We start from the raw sequence: 17,406 nt of genomic DNA, 5'->3' as shown, positions 1-17,406 counted from the left end.
TATTTCATACAAACTCTAGCTAAGTATTCCAAATGCAAAATTATGATTATAAAGTAAAACAAGGTACATCAAGGAAGCATGTGATTCAGTGCCAAATTCATAATCACATATCTAATACGTCACAATCCTTTTATTCCAAACAGTGTTCACTTGAGAGCTCTACAGTGGGCAATTATTTGTCAAAAGAATAAATGATTTTCATTATGTAGAACGAGGGAAGGGACATCATGCAAAATAAAGATTTTTCAAAATTCTTTACGGAGTTGCTAGTAAGACAACAGAACCTAAAGCTACAAGGACCTGTCCAAGTAGAATATTTATGTTGAAGATGCCTTTATTGCTTGCCTGGTAGAGGTAATTGGTCAGCCACTCTTGGTAGAAGGATGGCCCACTATAGACACCAGGAAAATTTTTTCGACCACAGCCATATCCGTAACTGGTAATTCCCATTGCATAATATCGTCTGCGTTCTGGTAAGTAGCACATTAGTGGTCCACCACTATCACCCTATTTAAAAAGTCCCAAAACAGTGTTAATTACTTCCAGTAGTCCTTAAACAAGGGTAAAGCTGGAATAAATTAATCACATTAAACATACGTACATATATATATATACACACATATTTTCAGTATACCTCCAAGTTATAAAGATCCATACATTTTCAGTTTTCTAGTCCAATCCAGCGGGTGTTCAGTCTGGTATTTAGAGGAACCATACGTAGCTGGTGGATAAACTTCCCACCTGCATAGTTTTGAACAAGAATACTGTAACTCCAATTGTTTGGATTTTGTATTGCAATTCCTCAGGAAAAATATAAATTAGGAAGTATGCAAAATACTGTTAAGGACAGTCTTTTAGAATACTACTATTGCTTAATTCTGTGTGAGAAAGTAGAACTAAGATATATGAAGGAGGGAGTTCTCATCATGGCTCAGTGGTAATGAACCTGACTAGTATCCATGAGGACACGGGTTCAATTTGCGGCCTCCCTCAGTGGGTTAAGGATCTGGTGTTGCCATGAGCTGTGGTGTTGGCTGGCAGATACAGCTCTGATAGCCTGGGAAGTTCCATATGCTACAGGTGCAACCCTAAAAAGACTAAAAAAAGAAAAAAGATATATAAAGGATTCTTTTAGGGGTGTGTATGTGTGGTTTGCTAACTAGAGGAGAGGTGTAAACTGGCATCTTGCAAGAGGTGGCATCTTCCTAAATGTTGACATTGGCTGGTGAAGGACAGCAGGAATAAATGGCTAAGCCTCTCAGTAGTCTTGCAAGAAACAAATCTCTATTACACTTTATACGATACTGTTAATGCACCGAAGCACCATTACTGAGGACTGTTAATTATTCAATACAACAAGGACACTGAGATAACTGTTTCTGTCCCTAAAGGTTAAGGACTATGTTTCTAAAATGTTTTAAAATTCTCTCTATAAGGTAAGCATTCAACAATTATTCTTTTAAAGATTTTTATTTTTTCTGTTATAATTGATTGATAACGTTCTGTCAATTTCTGCTCTACACCAGAGTGACCCAGTCATACATTCTTTTTTTCCCATTATCCTCCATCATGTTCCATCACAAGTGATTAGATATAGTCCCCTGTGCTATACAGCAGGATCTCATTGCTTATCCACTCCAAATGCAATAGTTTGCATCTCCTAACCCCTAACTCCCAGTCCACCCCACTCCCTCCCCTTCCCCTTGGCAACCACAAGTCTGTTCTCCAAGCCCGTGAATTTGTTTCTTTTCTGTGGATAGGTTTATTTGTGCCATATATTAAGTTCCAGATAGAAGTGATATATGGTATTTGTCTCTCTTTCTGACTTAACTTCACTTAGTATGAGAATCTCTAATTCCATCCATGTTGCTGAAAGTGGCATTCAGTAATTATTTTTTGACAATGAGGATGTTTCACTTGTGAATACCATTCCATTAGACTAAATTCTTTTACTCAGCAAGATTTTTAAGGAAAATGACACAGAAAGGATAAACCTAGGGTTACAGAAATCTGAATGAGTAGGAAAAGATCAGAGCATAGGACACTGTTTGGGAGTGATGTGCTGGTACATTTAGAAGTAGTGAAGAAAAGAGAAATAAAGATTCAAAAAGCACAAGGATAAGACAAAAAATAGATAAGTTGGACTTCATACAAAATCAGAGACTTTTGTCTATAAATGATAACATCAGGAAAGTGAAAAGACAGTCCACAGAATGGGAAAAAATATTTGCCAACCATGCAAGTGGTAAGAGACTTATACCTGGATTATATAAAGAATGCTTATGACTCAATAATGAAAAGATAAATAACACAATATAAAAATGGGCAAAGGATCTGAATAGAGATTTCTCCAAAGAGGATATACAAATGACTAAGAAGCACATGCAGAGATGCTAACATCATTAGTCATTAGGTAAATGCAAATGAAAACCACAGTGAGCTACCTACCACTCCATACCCATAAGGATGGCTAATGACTCAGACATAGAAAGGAATGAAATACTGTCATTGGCAGCAACATAGATGAACCTAGAGAATATCATAGTAAGTGAAGTAAATCAGACAAAGAAAGACAAATAGTGTACCACTTAAATGTGGAATCTAAAAAAAATAATACAAATCAGTCGGTATACAAAACAGAAACAGACTCACAGACATAAAAAGCAAACTTCCAGTTACCAAAGGGGAAAGGGAGGTGGGAAGGGATAAATGAGGAGTATGGGATTATAACTACTCTACTGTATTACAGATGCAAACTACTATCCATAAAGTAGATAAGCAACAGGGATTTGCTGTACAGCACAGGAAACAATATTTAATATCTTGTAAGAACCTATAATGGAAAATAATCTGGAAAAATATATATAACTGAGTCACTTGGCTGTACACCTGAAACTTATACAATATTGTCAATCAACTATATTTCGGTTAAAAAAAAAAAAAGACAGACAATAGCAAGTGCTGTCAAGGATGTCGAAGAAATCGGACCTCTCATACATTGCTGGGTAAGAATGTAAAATGGTGCAGCTGCTTCGGAATAGTTTTGGCAATTCTGCAAAATGTTAAACATCGACTCAGTCATTCCCACCCTCGATGGAATTTCCAAGAGAAATAAAAACGTACCCACATATAAGAACAGGTACACAGATGTTTACAGCCACATTATTCATAATAGCAAAAAAGTAGAAACGGCTCAACTACCCATCAACGAATGAATGGATGAATAAAATGTGGCCCCATGGTATCTTACTTGGCAATAAAATGAATAAAGTACTAATACCTGCTATAATAACCCTGAAAACATTATGCTAAGTCAAAGAAGCCAGTCACAAAAGACCACAAATTGAATGGTTCCATTGGATTTGAGAGAGAGAGAGAGAGATGAATGGTTGCCTAGGGCTGGGGGTGGGTGAGAGGAGAATGGGAGTGACTTCTAAGGGTAGAGGTTTTTTGGGGGGAGGTGACAAAAGTGATCTAAAATTAGATTATGGGGCTGGTTCCACTACTCTGTCAATATACTAAAACCCCACTAAGTGGTAAATGGGTGAAATGTATATGTGTATATTATATCTTAATAAAAGTGGTAATGAAAGAAAAAGAAAGAAAAATGCGAGGCAAACTTTGCCTAAGGGTAACCCTGATTGTAGAAACCAAGGAAATCAGGCAAGCAGGACAATTTGGATGGTTGGAATAGGTAAAGAGGATAAAAATAATTGAATACTTAGTCGACCTGTGAATTAAGACTTCACCAGAAGGTGATCAGAGGACTTTTTCAGGTTCCCTTCTGTCTTTAGAAAGTATTTCTAAGAAAAATTATTTGGCCTTACCCTGCAGGTGTCAAAAACTCCATCTTCATCACCTGCACAAAACGAAGTGTCCGGAATTATATCCCCATAACTCTTCTCAGAATTACAAAAATCTCGAGAAATATAATGCACTTCTGCTTCATGTAAGACCTTTGTAATATTACCTATTAACAAAAAATACCAAGACATTATTTTGGAGAGCAGACGTTTTGACAGCAGTAGAAAATGACCATGTTGAACAGGTTTCTAAAGTGACTGACTGAACAAATATGTAAAATTGTATTCACATGCCCCATACACCTCGAAAAATCGTAGAAAAGAGTTCACCAAATGTTAATGACAGTTACCTCTAAATAGTAGGATTTTCAAGTTCCTTTTGTTATCTTTTCCTATGCTGTATCTCTCGGAGATCTCACAGAAGGATTTATAGCTTTTACAAAGTAAAACTAAATAAAAAGTGCTAAGGGCTAAAGAGCCAAATGCCAAGGTCACACTTTCTTAGGTTGTAAGTTGTGAATGATTTTAATTACATTGTAGTGATGCTAAGTCTTGAAGGATGTTGGATATAAACATAAAACAGATTTTTAATTCATGTACTCCCTTCTCTGCTGGTTCCTGAATGTAAAATGGTTCTTTGCTACAGAAAAGATAGGAGAATGTAAGATAATACTTCAGGAACCATTAATGGACAGATTATTGTAAGATTTATCCTTACAAAAGCTACTGGAATAGCAGCATCTGATCCCAAGAGCCTGTCTCAGAGTTGCAGTTGTTCCGTGTGATAGTTGAATATTTTATGGCCCCATAGCCTTCCCCGGCTTTTCAAGTAATTTTGAAATTTCTACCTTGGCTGCAGGTGGGCAAATGACCCACCTGTTCCATTCACAGAATTCCATTCTCCTGGTTGCACGGATTGGTCTAGAGGTGACTATTGGTATAAGCCTAGCCAACTGGAATACTTATCCAATATTTTTAAACTGGAGCTGCCAGAGAAGAACCTTTTCACCCTAGTCACTTGACTGTTTAGCTATAAACAGTCTGCAGCCATAGTTCCAGCCTTAAGAGGACAGGCAACCTAAGAAAGTAAAGTCAACATGCAGAAAGAATAGGAATAGGAAATAGAAATAAAATGTGTCCTAATGGCATTCAGATTTTTGGGTCAAGGCTTCCTAAAAGCCAGCCATATTTCTGCCCTTTAAAATAATGAATTTAGGAGTTCCTGTCGTGGCTCAGTGGTTAACGAATCCGACTAGGAACCATGAGATTGTGGGTTGGGTCCCCGACCTCGATCAGTGGGTTAAGGATCTGGCGTGGCTGTGGCTGTGGTGTAGGCCAGCAGCTGTAGCTCCAATTTGACTCCTAGCCTGGGAACCTCTCTATGCCATGGGTGCAGCCTTAAAAAGCAAAAAAAAAAAAAAAAGTGGTACTGGCTGTATATAAAAGAATATATGTAACATGTAGGTTATAGAATATAATAATTAAATGAACACTTGCGAACGTATCATCTAACTTATGAACAATACTAATTCATTGTAGTATTGGTGCAGGGCTATTCAAAATAATCAGAGATTTTCAAAGTGAATAGGAGAGCCCAGAAATAGATGTCTGGGTTTTCTATTTTGTTCCACTGGTCACTTGGAATATTCTTGCACAAACGTAACACTAATTACCACAACTTTGGAATAAACCTTGATTTCTGGATGGCAACAACTTCTCCAACATATTTTTCTTCCAGAGGAGTGTCTTGGCTATTCTTGGGTCTTTTAGAATGAGCTTTTTAATTCTCTCAAAACTCATGTTAGGGTTTACCAGTACCTGGTGTCTTTCAGTTTTTCAGATAGAGTTGACATCTTTCTGATACTGAGTCCTCCTATTCAGCCACAGAGTATACCATTTTGTTTACTTATTCTTTAATACCTTTTAAAAATGTTTTAGGATTTTTTTTTTGTCTTTTTTTTTTGTCTTTTCTAGGGCTGCACCCTCGGCATATGGAGGCTCCCAGGCTAGGGGTCTAATTGGAGCTACAGCTGCCGGCCTACGGCACAGCTACAGCCGCAACAATGCCAGATCCGAGCTTTATCTGCAACCCACACCACAGCTCACAGCAACACCGGATCCTTAACCCACTGAGCAAGGACAGGGACTGAACTCGCAACCTCATCGTTCCTAGTCGGATTCGTTAACCACTGAGCCACAACGGGAACTCATAGTATTTTATTTTTTAAAAAAAATTTAACTATTGATTCAGTTCTTTCACTCTTTTTTACTAATCTTATTTACTTAAGTCAGTTTGAATTAGTAAGAATTTTCTAGGAATGTACCCATTTTGTCTAAGTATTAAAATTGAGAGCATAACATTGTTTAAGGTATTATCTTTTAACTCATAATATTTATATTTGTGCCTTCTCTCATTTTCTCATCAATTTTACCGGAGACTTGTTTTTTCAAAGATCTAGATTTTGTCTTTGTTGGCTCCTTTTTTCTGATTTTATTTTCTATTCATTAACTACTGTGCTTATTTTCTCTTTTCTATGGATCATGTAGTATTCTTTTCACCTCCATAAAGATGGACATTTGATGTATAACATTCTGCCTTTCTTCCTGTTAGACCGAATATTCTAGGTCTAGTATTTGCCCTTCCATGTGGTTGAACCTAAAAGTATGTAAAGCTTTAAATCTCCCTTTATGTAGTACCTTAGTTGCAGCACTCAAGTTTTCCTATGTTGTATATACCTTATTATCCAGTTCTAAGGATTTAAAATTGTTACGAATTTTTCTTTGACAGGAGTTAGTTAGTAGTGTGTTTTGAATTTTCCAAATGATGTCATTTTAAAAAAAGCTTTATTAATGTTTCATTTACATAACATAAAATTCTCGCACTGTAAGCATGAAGTTCAGTGATTTTTGTTCAGTTTATGCCAGCCCCGCAGTCTGTTTTAGGATACTTCCTTCACTCCAGCTACACCACAGCCACAGCAATGTGGGATCTGAGCCATGTCTGCCACCTGCACCACAGCTCATAGCAAAGCCGGATCCATAACCCACTGAGTGAGGCCTGGGATCAAGCCTGCATCCTCATGGATACTAGTTGGGTTTGTTACCAGTGAGCCACGACGGGAACTCCCTGCCATTACATTTTTTAAAAATTCTTTGAGGAACCATTTCTTTCAACTTATCATATTGAAAGAGCTTCCTTGAAGTCTTTGTCTGCTGTATTCAATGTCTGAGCCTATTCCGACTCAGTTTCTATTGACGACCCTTTTTCCCTGAGTATAGGTCACACATCCCTGGGTTTTCTGGGTTTTTCTGTGTTTTTGCACACTTAGAAAATTTTTGTTGAAAACTGGACAGTTTAGATTAAGGTATTGCAACAACTTGGGGTTTTGATTCACTTTTCAACAATGTTGTTATTATTTATTTAATTTTTGGCTGAGGCCTGCAGCAGCTTGATGTGGGATTTCATATCAAGTTCCTGTGGGACTGAACCCAGGCCATAGCAATGAAAGCACCAAGTCCTAACCACTAGATCACCAGGGATCTCCTATTGTTGTTGGATTTTTTGGTGGGTTTTGTTTGTTTGTTTTTGCTTTTTAGAACTGCACCTGCGGCATATGGAAGTTCCTAGGCTCTGGGTTGAACCAGAGCTGCAGTGGCTGGCCTGCCACAGCCACAGCAATGCAGGATCCAAGATACATCTGTGACCTGTGCTGCAGCTTGTGGCAACGCTGGATCCTTAACCGACTGAGGGAGGCCAGGGATCAAACCTGCATCCTCATGGATACTAGTCAGGTTTTTAACCTGCTGAGCCACAACAGGCACTCCCTATTGTTGTAATTTTTAAAATAACGTGCTTAGATTAAAATTGTGGAATTTGTTTCCCCATACTGGGTGACCGTTGATGTCTCTGCTCAGTATTTTAATTCTGATTTTTCTCTTTAACCTGGCTTCATAGGGCTTGCCCCAGTGTCTGCATAGTTTACTGGCCAGTTAATAACTTGGGCTTTCATCCTTAATTGATGAATCTGTGTCTGGGTTGAGAGACGCATTCAAAGTTCAGTCATTTTATTTTATTTTATATTTTTATTTTTTTAAATTTTATTTTCCCACTGTACAGCAGGGAGATCAAGTTATCCTTACATGTATACATTACATTTACATTTTTTTCCCCACCCTTTCTTCTGTTGCAACATGAGTATCTAGACCAAGTTCTCAATGCTACTGAGCAGGATCTCCTTGTAAATCTATTCTAAGTTGTGTCTGATAAGCCCAAGCTCCCTGATCCCTCCCACTCCCTCCCTCTCCCATCAGGCAGCCACAAGTCTTTTCTCCAAGTCCATGATTTTCTTTTCTGAGGAGATATTCATTTGTGCTGGATATTAGATTCCAGTTATGAGTGATATCATATGGTATTTGTCTTTGTCTTTCTGGCTCATTTCACTCAGTATGAGATTCTCTAGTTCCATCCATGTTGCTACAAATGGCATTATGTCATTCTTTTTTATGGCTGAGTAGTATTCCATTGTGTATATACACCATATCTTCCGAATCCAGTCATCTGTCAATGGACATTTGGGTTGTTTCCATGTCTTGGCTATTGTGAATAGTGCTGCAATGAACATGCGGGTGCATGTGTCTCTTTTAAGTAGAGTTTTGTCCTGGATAGATGCCCAAGAGTGGGATTGCGGGGTCATATGGAAGTTCTATGTATAGATTTCTAAGGTATCTCCAAACTGTTCTCCATAGTGGCTGTACCAGTTGACATTCCCACCAACAGTGTAGGAGGGTTCCCTTTTCTCCACAAGCCCCTCCAGCACTTGTTATTTGTGGATTTATTAATGATGGCCATTCTGACTGGTGTGAGGTGGTATCTCATGGTAGTTTAGATTTGCATTTCTCTTATAATCAGCGATGTTGAGCATTTTTTCATGTTTGCTGGCCATCTGTATATCTTCTTTGGAGAACAGTCTATTCAGGTCTTTTGCCCATTTTTCCATTGATTGATTGGCTTTTTTGCTGTTGGGTTGTATAGGTTGTTTACATATTCTAGAGATTAAGCCCTTGTCGGCTGCATCATTTGAAACTATTTTCTCCCATTCTGAAAGTTGTCTTTTTGTTTTCTTTTTGGTTTCCTTTGCTGTGCAAAACAAAGTTCAGTCATTTTAAATCTACCTTGGTTTTCACTTCATGCTGAGCCCGCTCAGATTTCTTCCCATATATACACACACACATAGTTCCCCAATAAGCCAAGGATGTTTCGAAAGCTTATCTCGTCATTCTGTAGCTGCCAAACCTCTGACGGTTCCACTCCTGGCTGCTTCTAGGACCACAGTCCCAGACCAGCAGAGCTGTGTGTTTCCCCCATTCATTTCTTGTTGAGTCCACTACATTTATTGACAGTGCTGCTGGCCTGGATTATCAACTCCTCCTCCAAATCAAGCCCATCCACCCTGGTAGCAAGACTCTTTTCCCTCATGATCGTAGTAAAACCAGGGCACTGACTGATGTGAGAGGGGAATTAGGAGCAGTCATGAGCAAGAAAACTGTAAATTCTTATTTATTTTTTATTTTATTTTATTTTATTTTTTGTCTTTTTGCTATTTCTTGGGCCGCTCCCGTGGCATATGGAGGTTCCCAGGCTAGGGGTCCAATTGGAGCTGTAGCCACTGGCCTACGCCTGAGCCACAGCAACTCAGGATCCGAGCCGCGTCTGCAACCTGCACCACAGCTCACAGCAACGCCGGATCCTTAACCCACTGAACAAGGGCAGGGACCGAACCCGCAACCTCATGGTTCCTAATCGGATTCGTTAACCACTGCGCCATGACAGGAACTCCTGTAAATTCTTATTTTTAGCCAAATTTCTAACTGTTTATAATGAACAAATGCTTCTCAGTTTGTTTTGTATTTTGCTTGATTTCCAGGGCTCTGAAAGGGTTGCTTTTGACAATTTTGTCCAGTTCATATTTACATTGAGGGAAGAGGTTTTGCCAATCTCCTTATGCGATCATAGCCAAAATCCTCAGCTCTCTGACTGTTTCTCATTTAATTGTAATCAGAGTTTGTGGTCTGTATATTAGGTATCCTTTGAACTTTGAGATTTGCTTTATGGCCTAGTAAGTGGTCAGTATTTATAGAAGTTTTGCCTGTAATTGAAAAAGTGAGGGGAGTTCCCGTTGTGGCTCAGTGGTTAACAAATCTGACTAGGAACCATGAAGTTTCAGGTTGGATCCTTGGCCTTGCTCAGTGGGTTAAGGATCTGGTGTTGCCGTGAGCTGTGGTGTAGGTTGCAGATGCGGCTTGGATTCCTGCATTGTTGTGGCTGTGGTGTAGGCTGGTGGCCACAGTTCCCATTAGACCCCTAGCCTGGGAACCTCCATGTGCCGTGGGAAGTGGCCCTAGAAAAGGCAAAAAGACAAAACAAAACAAAACAAAAGAAAAAGTGAGGAGTTCCAGTTGTGGCTCAGTGGTAACAAACTTGACTAGTATCCATGAGGACGAAGGTTTGATCCCTGGTCCTGCTCAGTGAGTTACAGATCCAGTGCTTGCCATGGGCTGTGGTATAGGTTGTAGCTGCAGCTCCAATTTGACCCCTAGCCTGGGAATTTCCATATGCCATGGGTTCAGCCCTAAAAAAAAATAAAGAAAAGGAAGGATGAAATTCTCTGATTTGGGGGTGCATTATTTTCTGATTTATCTATTAAATCAAGCTTGCTAATTTAAACACTCTCAATCTTTTTTTTAAGTTTATATGATTTTTATTTTTCATTATGGTTGATTTACAATTGTCTGTTAATTTCTACTGTACAGCAAAGAGAACCAGTCATAAATATATATATATATATATATATATATATATATATTCTTTTTCTCACATTACCCTCCTCATGTTCCATCACAAGTGATTAGATATAGTTCCCTGTGCTACCCAGCAGGATTTCACTGCTTATCCACTCCAAATGCAATAGTTTGCATCTATTAACCCCAGACTCCCAGTCCATCCCCCACTCCTCCCTTCCCTTTGGCAACCACAAGTCTGTTCTCCAAGTCTGTGAGTTTCTTTTCTATAAAACTCTAAATCTTTACTAATTTTGTCAAAATTATTTACTATCATAGGGAAGTTATAATGTTTGTCATATAATTCTCCCTATTTTATTTTAATATTATCTGGATCCTGTTTATTATTAGCCTCACAAATCTAAAACTCCTCTATCTTCCTAGTGAGTTGAATTTTTCTAAATATATAGTGACTTCTTCATCTCTAATACTTCTTTCATCTAAATGTCTGTTTTGTCTGCTAGCTGCATAGTGATACCAGCCTTCATTTAATTAAATTTACTTGGTACATTGCTTTCCTATTGTTTTACTTCACTCCTTCCATAAGAGAAAGTGCTTAGACTGTGGCATAGTCCCTATGATGTAGGGAATTTTAACACAACTCCTTTTTTTTTTTTTTTTCTTTTAGGGCTAAACCTGAGGCATGTGGAAGTTCCAGCCTAGGGGTCTAATTGGAGCTGCAGCTGCCAGCCACAGCCACAGCCACAGCAACTCAGGGATTTGAGCTGCGTTTGCGACCTACACCATGGCTCACAGCAACACTAGATCCCTTAACCCACTGAGCGAGGCCAGGGGTCAAACCCACCTCCTCCTGGATACTAGTTGAGTTCGTAACCCACTGAACCACAATGGGAACTCCAACTCCTTTTTAATTATTATTGGCATATTAAGCAGATGAAAAATTAGTAAAGATTTAGGTTGTTTGAATTAGCAATTCCAACAATATGGTGGCTATTGGGAAAAAATGAAAGATACAGAAACTGAAAACTTGAATGAAGAATAAAACATGTATTTGGAAGGTGACAGCCCTGATGTAGGAAGGGTGAAAGGAAGAGATAAAGAGCAATAGCTACTCTAAGGGAAGGGGGCTCCAGTTACATCTGTTTCCATCCTCACACTCAGTCCTTGACCTGTGTATTTTCCCTCTTTAATAATTTTCAGTAGGGAGTTCCCATTATGGCACAATGCAGACAAATCTGACTAGTATCCCTGAGGATGCGGGTTCAATCCCTGGCCTTGCTCAGTGGGTTAAGGATCCAGCATTGCCATGAGCTGTGGTGTAGGTCGCAGATGTGGCTCAGATCCCAAGTTGCTGTGGCTGTGACGGAGGCCAGCAGCTGTACCTCCAGTTCGACCTCCAGCCTGGGAACTTCCATGTGCTGCGGGCGTGGCCCTAAAAAGCAAATAATAATAATAATATAATAATTTTCAGTGGGAAGGTTGGTGTGTGTAATTTACCACTTTGCTGGAGAGCCAATATAATCCTCAAAACAACTCTTGGATAGATATTGTTGCTCTTACCTTATAGATCATAAAATGCATGACATTGTGAGAGATGACATAATACAATGGAAACATACGTGTTTTGAGGCAGGCCAACCTTGGGCTTGAATTTTTGACTTCTCACTAAGTTAGCTGTGTAACTTTGGGCAATTTATTCAATTTCTTTAAACCTTAGTTTATTCATCCATGTTATATTTCTCATAGTGTTGTCAGGGGCATTAAATGAGAATACATTAAAATGCTTACCATTTTATTTAGCACCTAGCCCTGAATAAATGGTAGTTGCTCCTATCATCGTTGTTCTAATTGTTAAAGATTCAGTAACTTGCCCCTGATAATTCAGCTAGCATGGCTAGGCTGAGATTCAGACTTAGGTCTGTGATTCTAAAGCCCATGCTCTTTTGCCACATCATGTCACTTTCCTTTCCTTCCTTAGAAAGTATTCACAGAGGGGAAAAAAGAAAATAATTCACATACTTTTCATACATTTATTTCTCGCCTATCTAAATATCCTACAAATATTTAAATGGCGAAGTTTGGTGTGAAACAGGAAAAAAAGTGTCACTCAGTACTTGGTCTTGTATATTGCTACTAGACTTTGCTTCCCTCAGGAGCAGACTGTACTTAATGGAGTTCTTAAATTTTCAGGCTTTGGAAAAAAAAGAAAAAACTTGATATTTGAGTCTCAGCTTCTCAACCTGTAAGATTCATAATCCCTGGTCTATTAAATGGGAATAGTAACATTAACTCCCTAATAGGTGTATTGGGAGGGTAAGATAAAATAAAGTTATATATTTAAAACAGGGTAAATGCTCCCAAACGGTAGCTGTTATTACCAAAGGCGGAGACTGTTTTCTACATTTCTTAATTCCTCCCATTAGTTCAGTCAGTCAACAATGAGGGCCCCTTTTTGCATGAAAGGAAATACATGCCATCAAGCCACTGGATGCTAAACAGTGCACTAAACAAAAAGGACGCTAAATTTGATTCCGTAAAGCTAGAAGCATATTATTAAGGTAAGCAAACTGGCTACAGAGCTTGCTTCATCACCTGTGTGTCTCAGAAATTACAGCAACACTGGGAACCAACACTCCTCTGAGAATGTGGAAAGGTTTAATTAAGTATCTTGGCAGGTGTAACAAAAGGAAGTCTGTCTGCTTTGGAGGATAATCTTCTCTCTTCCACAAGGAAGAAAACGCGCAGAAAATTTAAAAAGATGTTCCTTTTCACCAGTTTATAAAGATCTGTTGTTCAAACTCATTATATAAAGAGATAAAGACATGTATAAAAGGGTTCAGGCTCTGCCAATAATCAAGAAAATCTGTAGCAACAAAATTCAGATTATAATTACCTTCTTCTTTTGTTCTTCCCCAGCCACTTATAAAACACTTGGTGTTTCGGTTCAGTTTTTTGAAAACACCAAAAGGTAGACAAATAGGCTGAATATAATCATTATACCTCACTGCTTTTTTTAAATGAAAAAGCGCAATATCATTTACATAAGATTCCGTGTCGAAGTCTGGATGGATAATGATCGCTTTAACCTGGATATTCTTGGTCTGTGGCTGCTTCCCATCTATGTTATTAGTTCCAATCACAGCTCTCCACTTTACAGGATCTCTGAAAGAAAGTAATGTTCTTATTATAAACATGGTTATTTAAATAAATAGTCTTAATCTCCCACTATTTTTTTTCTCACATTAGATTAAGAACGAAAAAGGTAATCCTACTTTCATGTGACAAAGTTGTATCAAGTCAAACCTAAATTTAATGATGTAAGAAAGGAGAAGATCAATGAGACAGAAAGTCCCAAACAGCTTCAAGCACGAGAGAATTTAATATATAGTAGCACTTCTCAGCAGCGGACAAATAAATGGTATTGGGACAACTAGCTAACTAGTTTGAAAAGTGAAACAAAATCCCTAAAAAATACCAACCACTAAATGAACTCCAAATGTATTAAATATTTAAATACACAAATCTTTTAAATAAAAACTTCTTGTCTTTCAGAGATACATAAAGTGATATGTCTGAGATTCCCTTCAGAATAACTGGAGGACGGGAGTTCCCGTCATGGCTCAGTGGTAATAAACCTGACTAGTACCCAGGAGGATTCGGGTTCGATCCCTGGCCTTGCTCGGTGGGTTAAGGATCCAGCGTTGCAGCGAGCTGCAGTGTAGGCTGGCTGCTGCAGCTCTGATTCAGTCCCTAGCCTGGGAACTTGCATATGCTGCAAGTGCAGCCCTAAAAAGCAAAAAAAAAAAAAAAAAAAAGAGAGAGAGAGAGAGAAATTGGAGGGGACGTTGGTGAGGATAAAGATGAATAAGATCAGGTGTGAATGGATGAACTGCAGCTGCATAATACGTATGCGGAAATTCACTAAACTATTCCCCCTACTTTTGTAAATTTTTGAAAGAATGAAACATTTGGATATTAAATTAGGATAAATTTAAAATTCAACATCAAGAAAACATAGATGAATATGTAACATTGACATGAGAAAGAACTTTATACATTCCAGTGGATTCTATCCCTGTGAAAACACACTTTGTACCTTTTTGTAATTCTATCTGAGCAACTTGGAACATTCCACTGGACTCCATCTCTGTGAGAAACATTCCACTGGACTGTATCTCTGTGAGAAAGGACTTTACAAAGCATGACACTAAATATAAAGAAGCAACTAATGGATCTTGACAGTCTTTAAAAAGCAAAAAGCAAACAAAAAGCAAACCAAAACCAAGAAATCTTCCGTGTTCAAAAATCAACAATTAAAACCCCACGTGGTTAATAGTTATTGCATCTGAAACTGGATTCAGAAGGAGAAATGTTTACTTTCTACCCTATTGTTTACAAATGCTGATCTTCCTTTCACCCTTCCGCAGAGAGAGAGAGAGAGAGAGAGAGAGAGTGTGTGTGTGTGTGTGTGGTGTGTGTTTGATGACAATGCTCAGTACTTAAAACGCCAAAGGAACAAAGGTACTCTTGCTTATTGCTTAAGTATAGCTAGACGGGCACTTTGGCAACATGTATCAATAGCCTATAAAAGTTGCATTGTGTTTGACACTCAATTCATTCTACTTCCTAAAATTGATTCCAAAGAAACAAAGAGATTTCTCTATCTTAAAAGTGACCAGGTAACCTCTAAAAAATTTTTCTTTTCCAAACACGCAATCTCTCTTTTTTAAATTAATTTTTTTCCACTTTGGAGTTCCCTGGTGGCACAGCAGGTTAAGGATCTTGCATTGCCACTGCCATGGCTTGTGTCGCTACTGTGGTGCAGGGTTGATCTCTGCTGGGAACTTATACAGGCTTGCAAACATCGCCAAAAAAAATAATAAAAAAATTTTTTTCTAGTTTTTATTGGTAAATAGTTGACCATACATCGATGTACAAGTTTTCAGGTGTACTGTATGTTGGTTTTAACATGCATTGTAAAATGATGACCACGATAGGTTTAGTTAACATCCCACTATCTCATATAGATATAATAGAAAAGGAAAGAAATAAAAAATTTCTCCTTGTTTGAGACACTTAGAATCTACTCTGGTTCCTGTATTTCATGCAGCATGTTAACTAGTCATCATGGTGGACATTACATCCCTCGTCCTTATTTATCTTACGATGCAGGTTTGTACCTTTTGGCACCTTCCTTCAATATCCCCCTCCCCTCCACCCCACAGCTCTGGTAACCACAAATCTCATCTCCTTTTCTCTGAGTTTGGTGGGGATTTTTTTGTTTTTATTAGATTCTACTTATAACTGAAATTGTTCAATATATATATTTGTCTTGCTCTGTTTGACTTATTTCACTTAGCATATTGCTTTCAAGTTCCAGCCACATTGTTGCAAATGGTAGGACTTCCTCATTTTTATGGCTGAATTTTATAAACATGCACACTTCTTTACTTCTTTATTTATTCATCCAACAATGGACATTTCCATTATTTCCATGTCTTCGCTATTGTAGAGAATCCTGCTATGAACCTATGAACGTGAAGGTGCAAATATCTTTTCAAGTTTGTGTTTTCATTTCCTTTGGATATATACCCAGAAGTAGAATTGCTGGCTTATGTGATAGTACTATTTTAATTTTTTGATGAACCTCCATACTATTTTCCATAGTACATGTACCAGTTTACTTTCCCAGCAGCAATAATAAGTATTCCCTTTTATCCACATCCATACTAGCATTTGTTATCTCTCTCCTTTTTTTTTTTTTTTTTTGCTTTTTAGGGCTGTACCTGTGGCACATGGAAGTTCCCAGGCTAGGGGTCAAATTGGAGCTGCAGCTGCCAGCTTATGCCACAGCCACAGCCACACTGGATCTGAGTCAAATCTGCGACTTATACCATAGCTCACAGCAACACCGGATCCTTAACCCACCGGGCAAGGCCAGGAATCAAACCTGCATACTCACGGATACTAGTCAGGTTAGTAATCTGCTGAGCCACAATGGGAACTCCCTTTCCTATTTTTCTTTGATGATGGCCATTCTAACAGTTGTGAAGTGATATTTCATTGTGGTTTTAATTTGCATTTCCCTAATGATCAGTAAATTGAGCATCTTTTTATGTAACTCTTGGCCATTCATATCTTCTTTGGAAAAATACCTATTCAGATCCTTTACTCATTTCAAAAACTGGATTATTGGAGTTCCTGCTGTGGTACAATAGGATGGACAGCATCTTGGGAGCACTGGGATGCAGGTTTGATCCCGGCCTGGCATAGTGGGATAAGGATCCAGTGTTGCTGCAACTGTGGCTTAAGTCTTGACAGTGGCTCAGATCTGATGCCTGGCCTGGGAGTTCCATTAGCCATGGGGCAGCCAAAAAAGAAAAAGAAAAAAAAATTGGATTATTGGAGTTCCTATTGTTGCTCATTGGTAACGAGCCTGACTAGTATCCATGAGGATGCTGGTTCGGTCCCTGGCCCCGCTCAGTGGGTTAAGCATCTGGTGTTGCCATGAGCTGCAGTATAGGTTGCACATGCAGCTCAGATCCCCTGTTGCTGTGGCTGTGGATCGGGCCAGCAGTTGCAGCTCCAGTTCCTAACCTGGGAACTTCCATTATGGCACAGGTTGTGGCCCTAAAGGAAAAAAAAAAAAAAAAAAGGACTCTTTATTTTTGCTGTTTGAGTTGCATGAGTTCTTTATATATTTGGGTATTAACCCCTTCCAGCAAATATTTTTCCCCTATGTTGTTTTTTTCACTCTTTTCATGGTTTATTATTTGTTGTGGGTTTTTTAGTTTGATTTAATCCC

At 38.5% G+C, this 17,406-nt stretch overlaps 1 protein-coding gene across 1 annotated transcript in view; it reads right to left on the bottom strand.

Moving 5' to 3' along the window:
* Positions 1–255: 255 nt before the first annotated feature.
* TMPRSS12 (transmembrane serine protease 12) overlaps positions 256–17,406 on the bottom strand; it is a 28,134-nt gene continuing 10,983 nt past the window's right edge. Inside the window, exons 3-5 of the mRNA XM_047785711.1 lie at positions 13,495–13,763; positions 3,828–3,970; positions 256–507 (exon numbers count right to left, since the gene is read on the bottom strand). Coding sequence (XP_047641667.1) covers positions 256–507; positions 3,828–3,970; positions 13,495–13,763 — 664 coding nt within the window. The remainder of the gene's footprint in view (positions 508–3,827; positions 3,971–13,494; positions 13,764–17,406) is intronic.

Source organism: Phacochoerus africanus, chromosome 7 (assembly GCF_016906955.1).
Source record: "Phacochoerus africanus isolate WHEZ1 chromosome 7, ROS_Pafr_v1, whole genome shotgun sequence".
NCBI classification, from domain to species: Eukaryota; Metazoa; Chordata; class Mammalia; order Artiodactyla; family Suidae; genus Phacochoerus; species Phacochoerus africanus.
The sequence above is the reverse complement of the archived record's forward strand: the minus strand, read 5'-3'. Positions and strand labels throughout refer to the sequence as shown.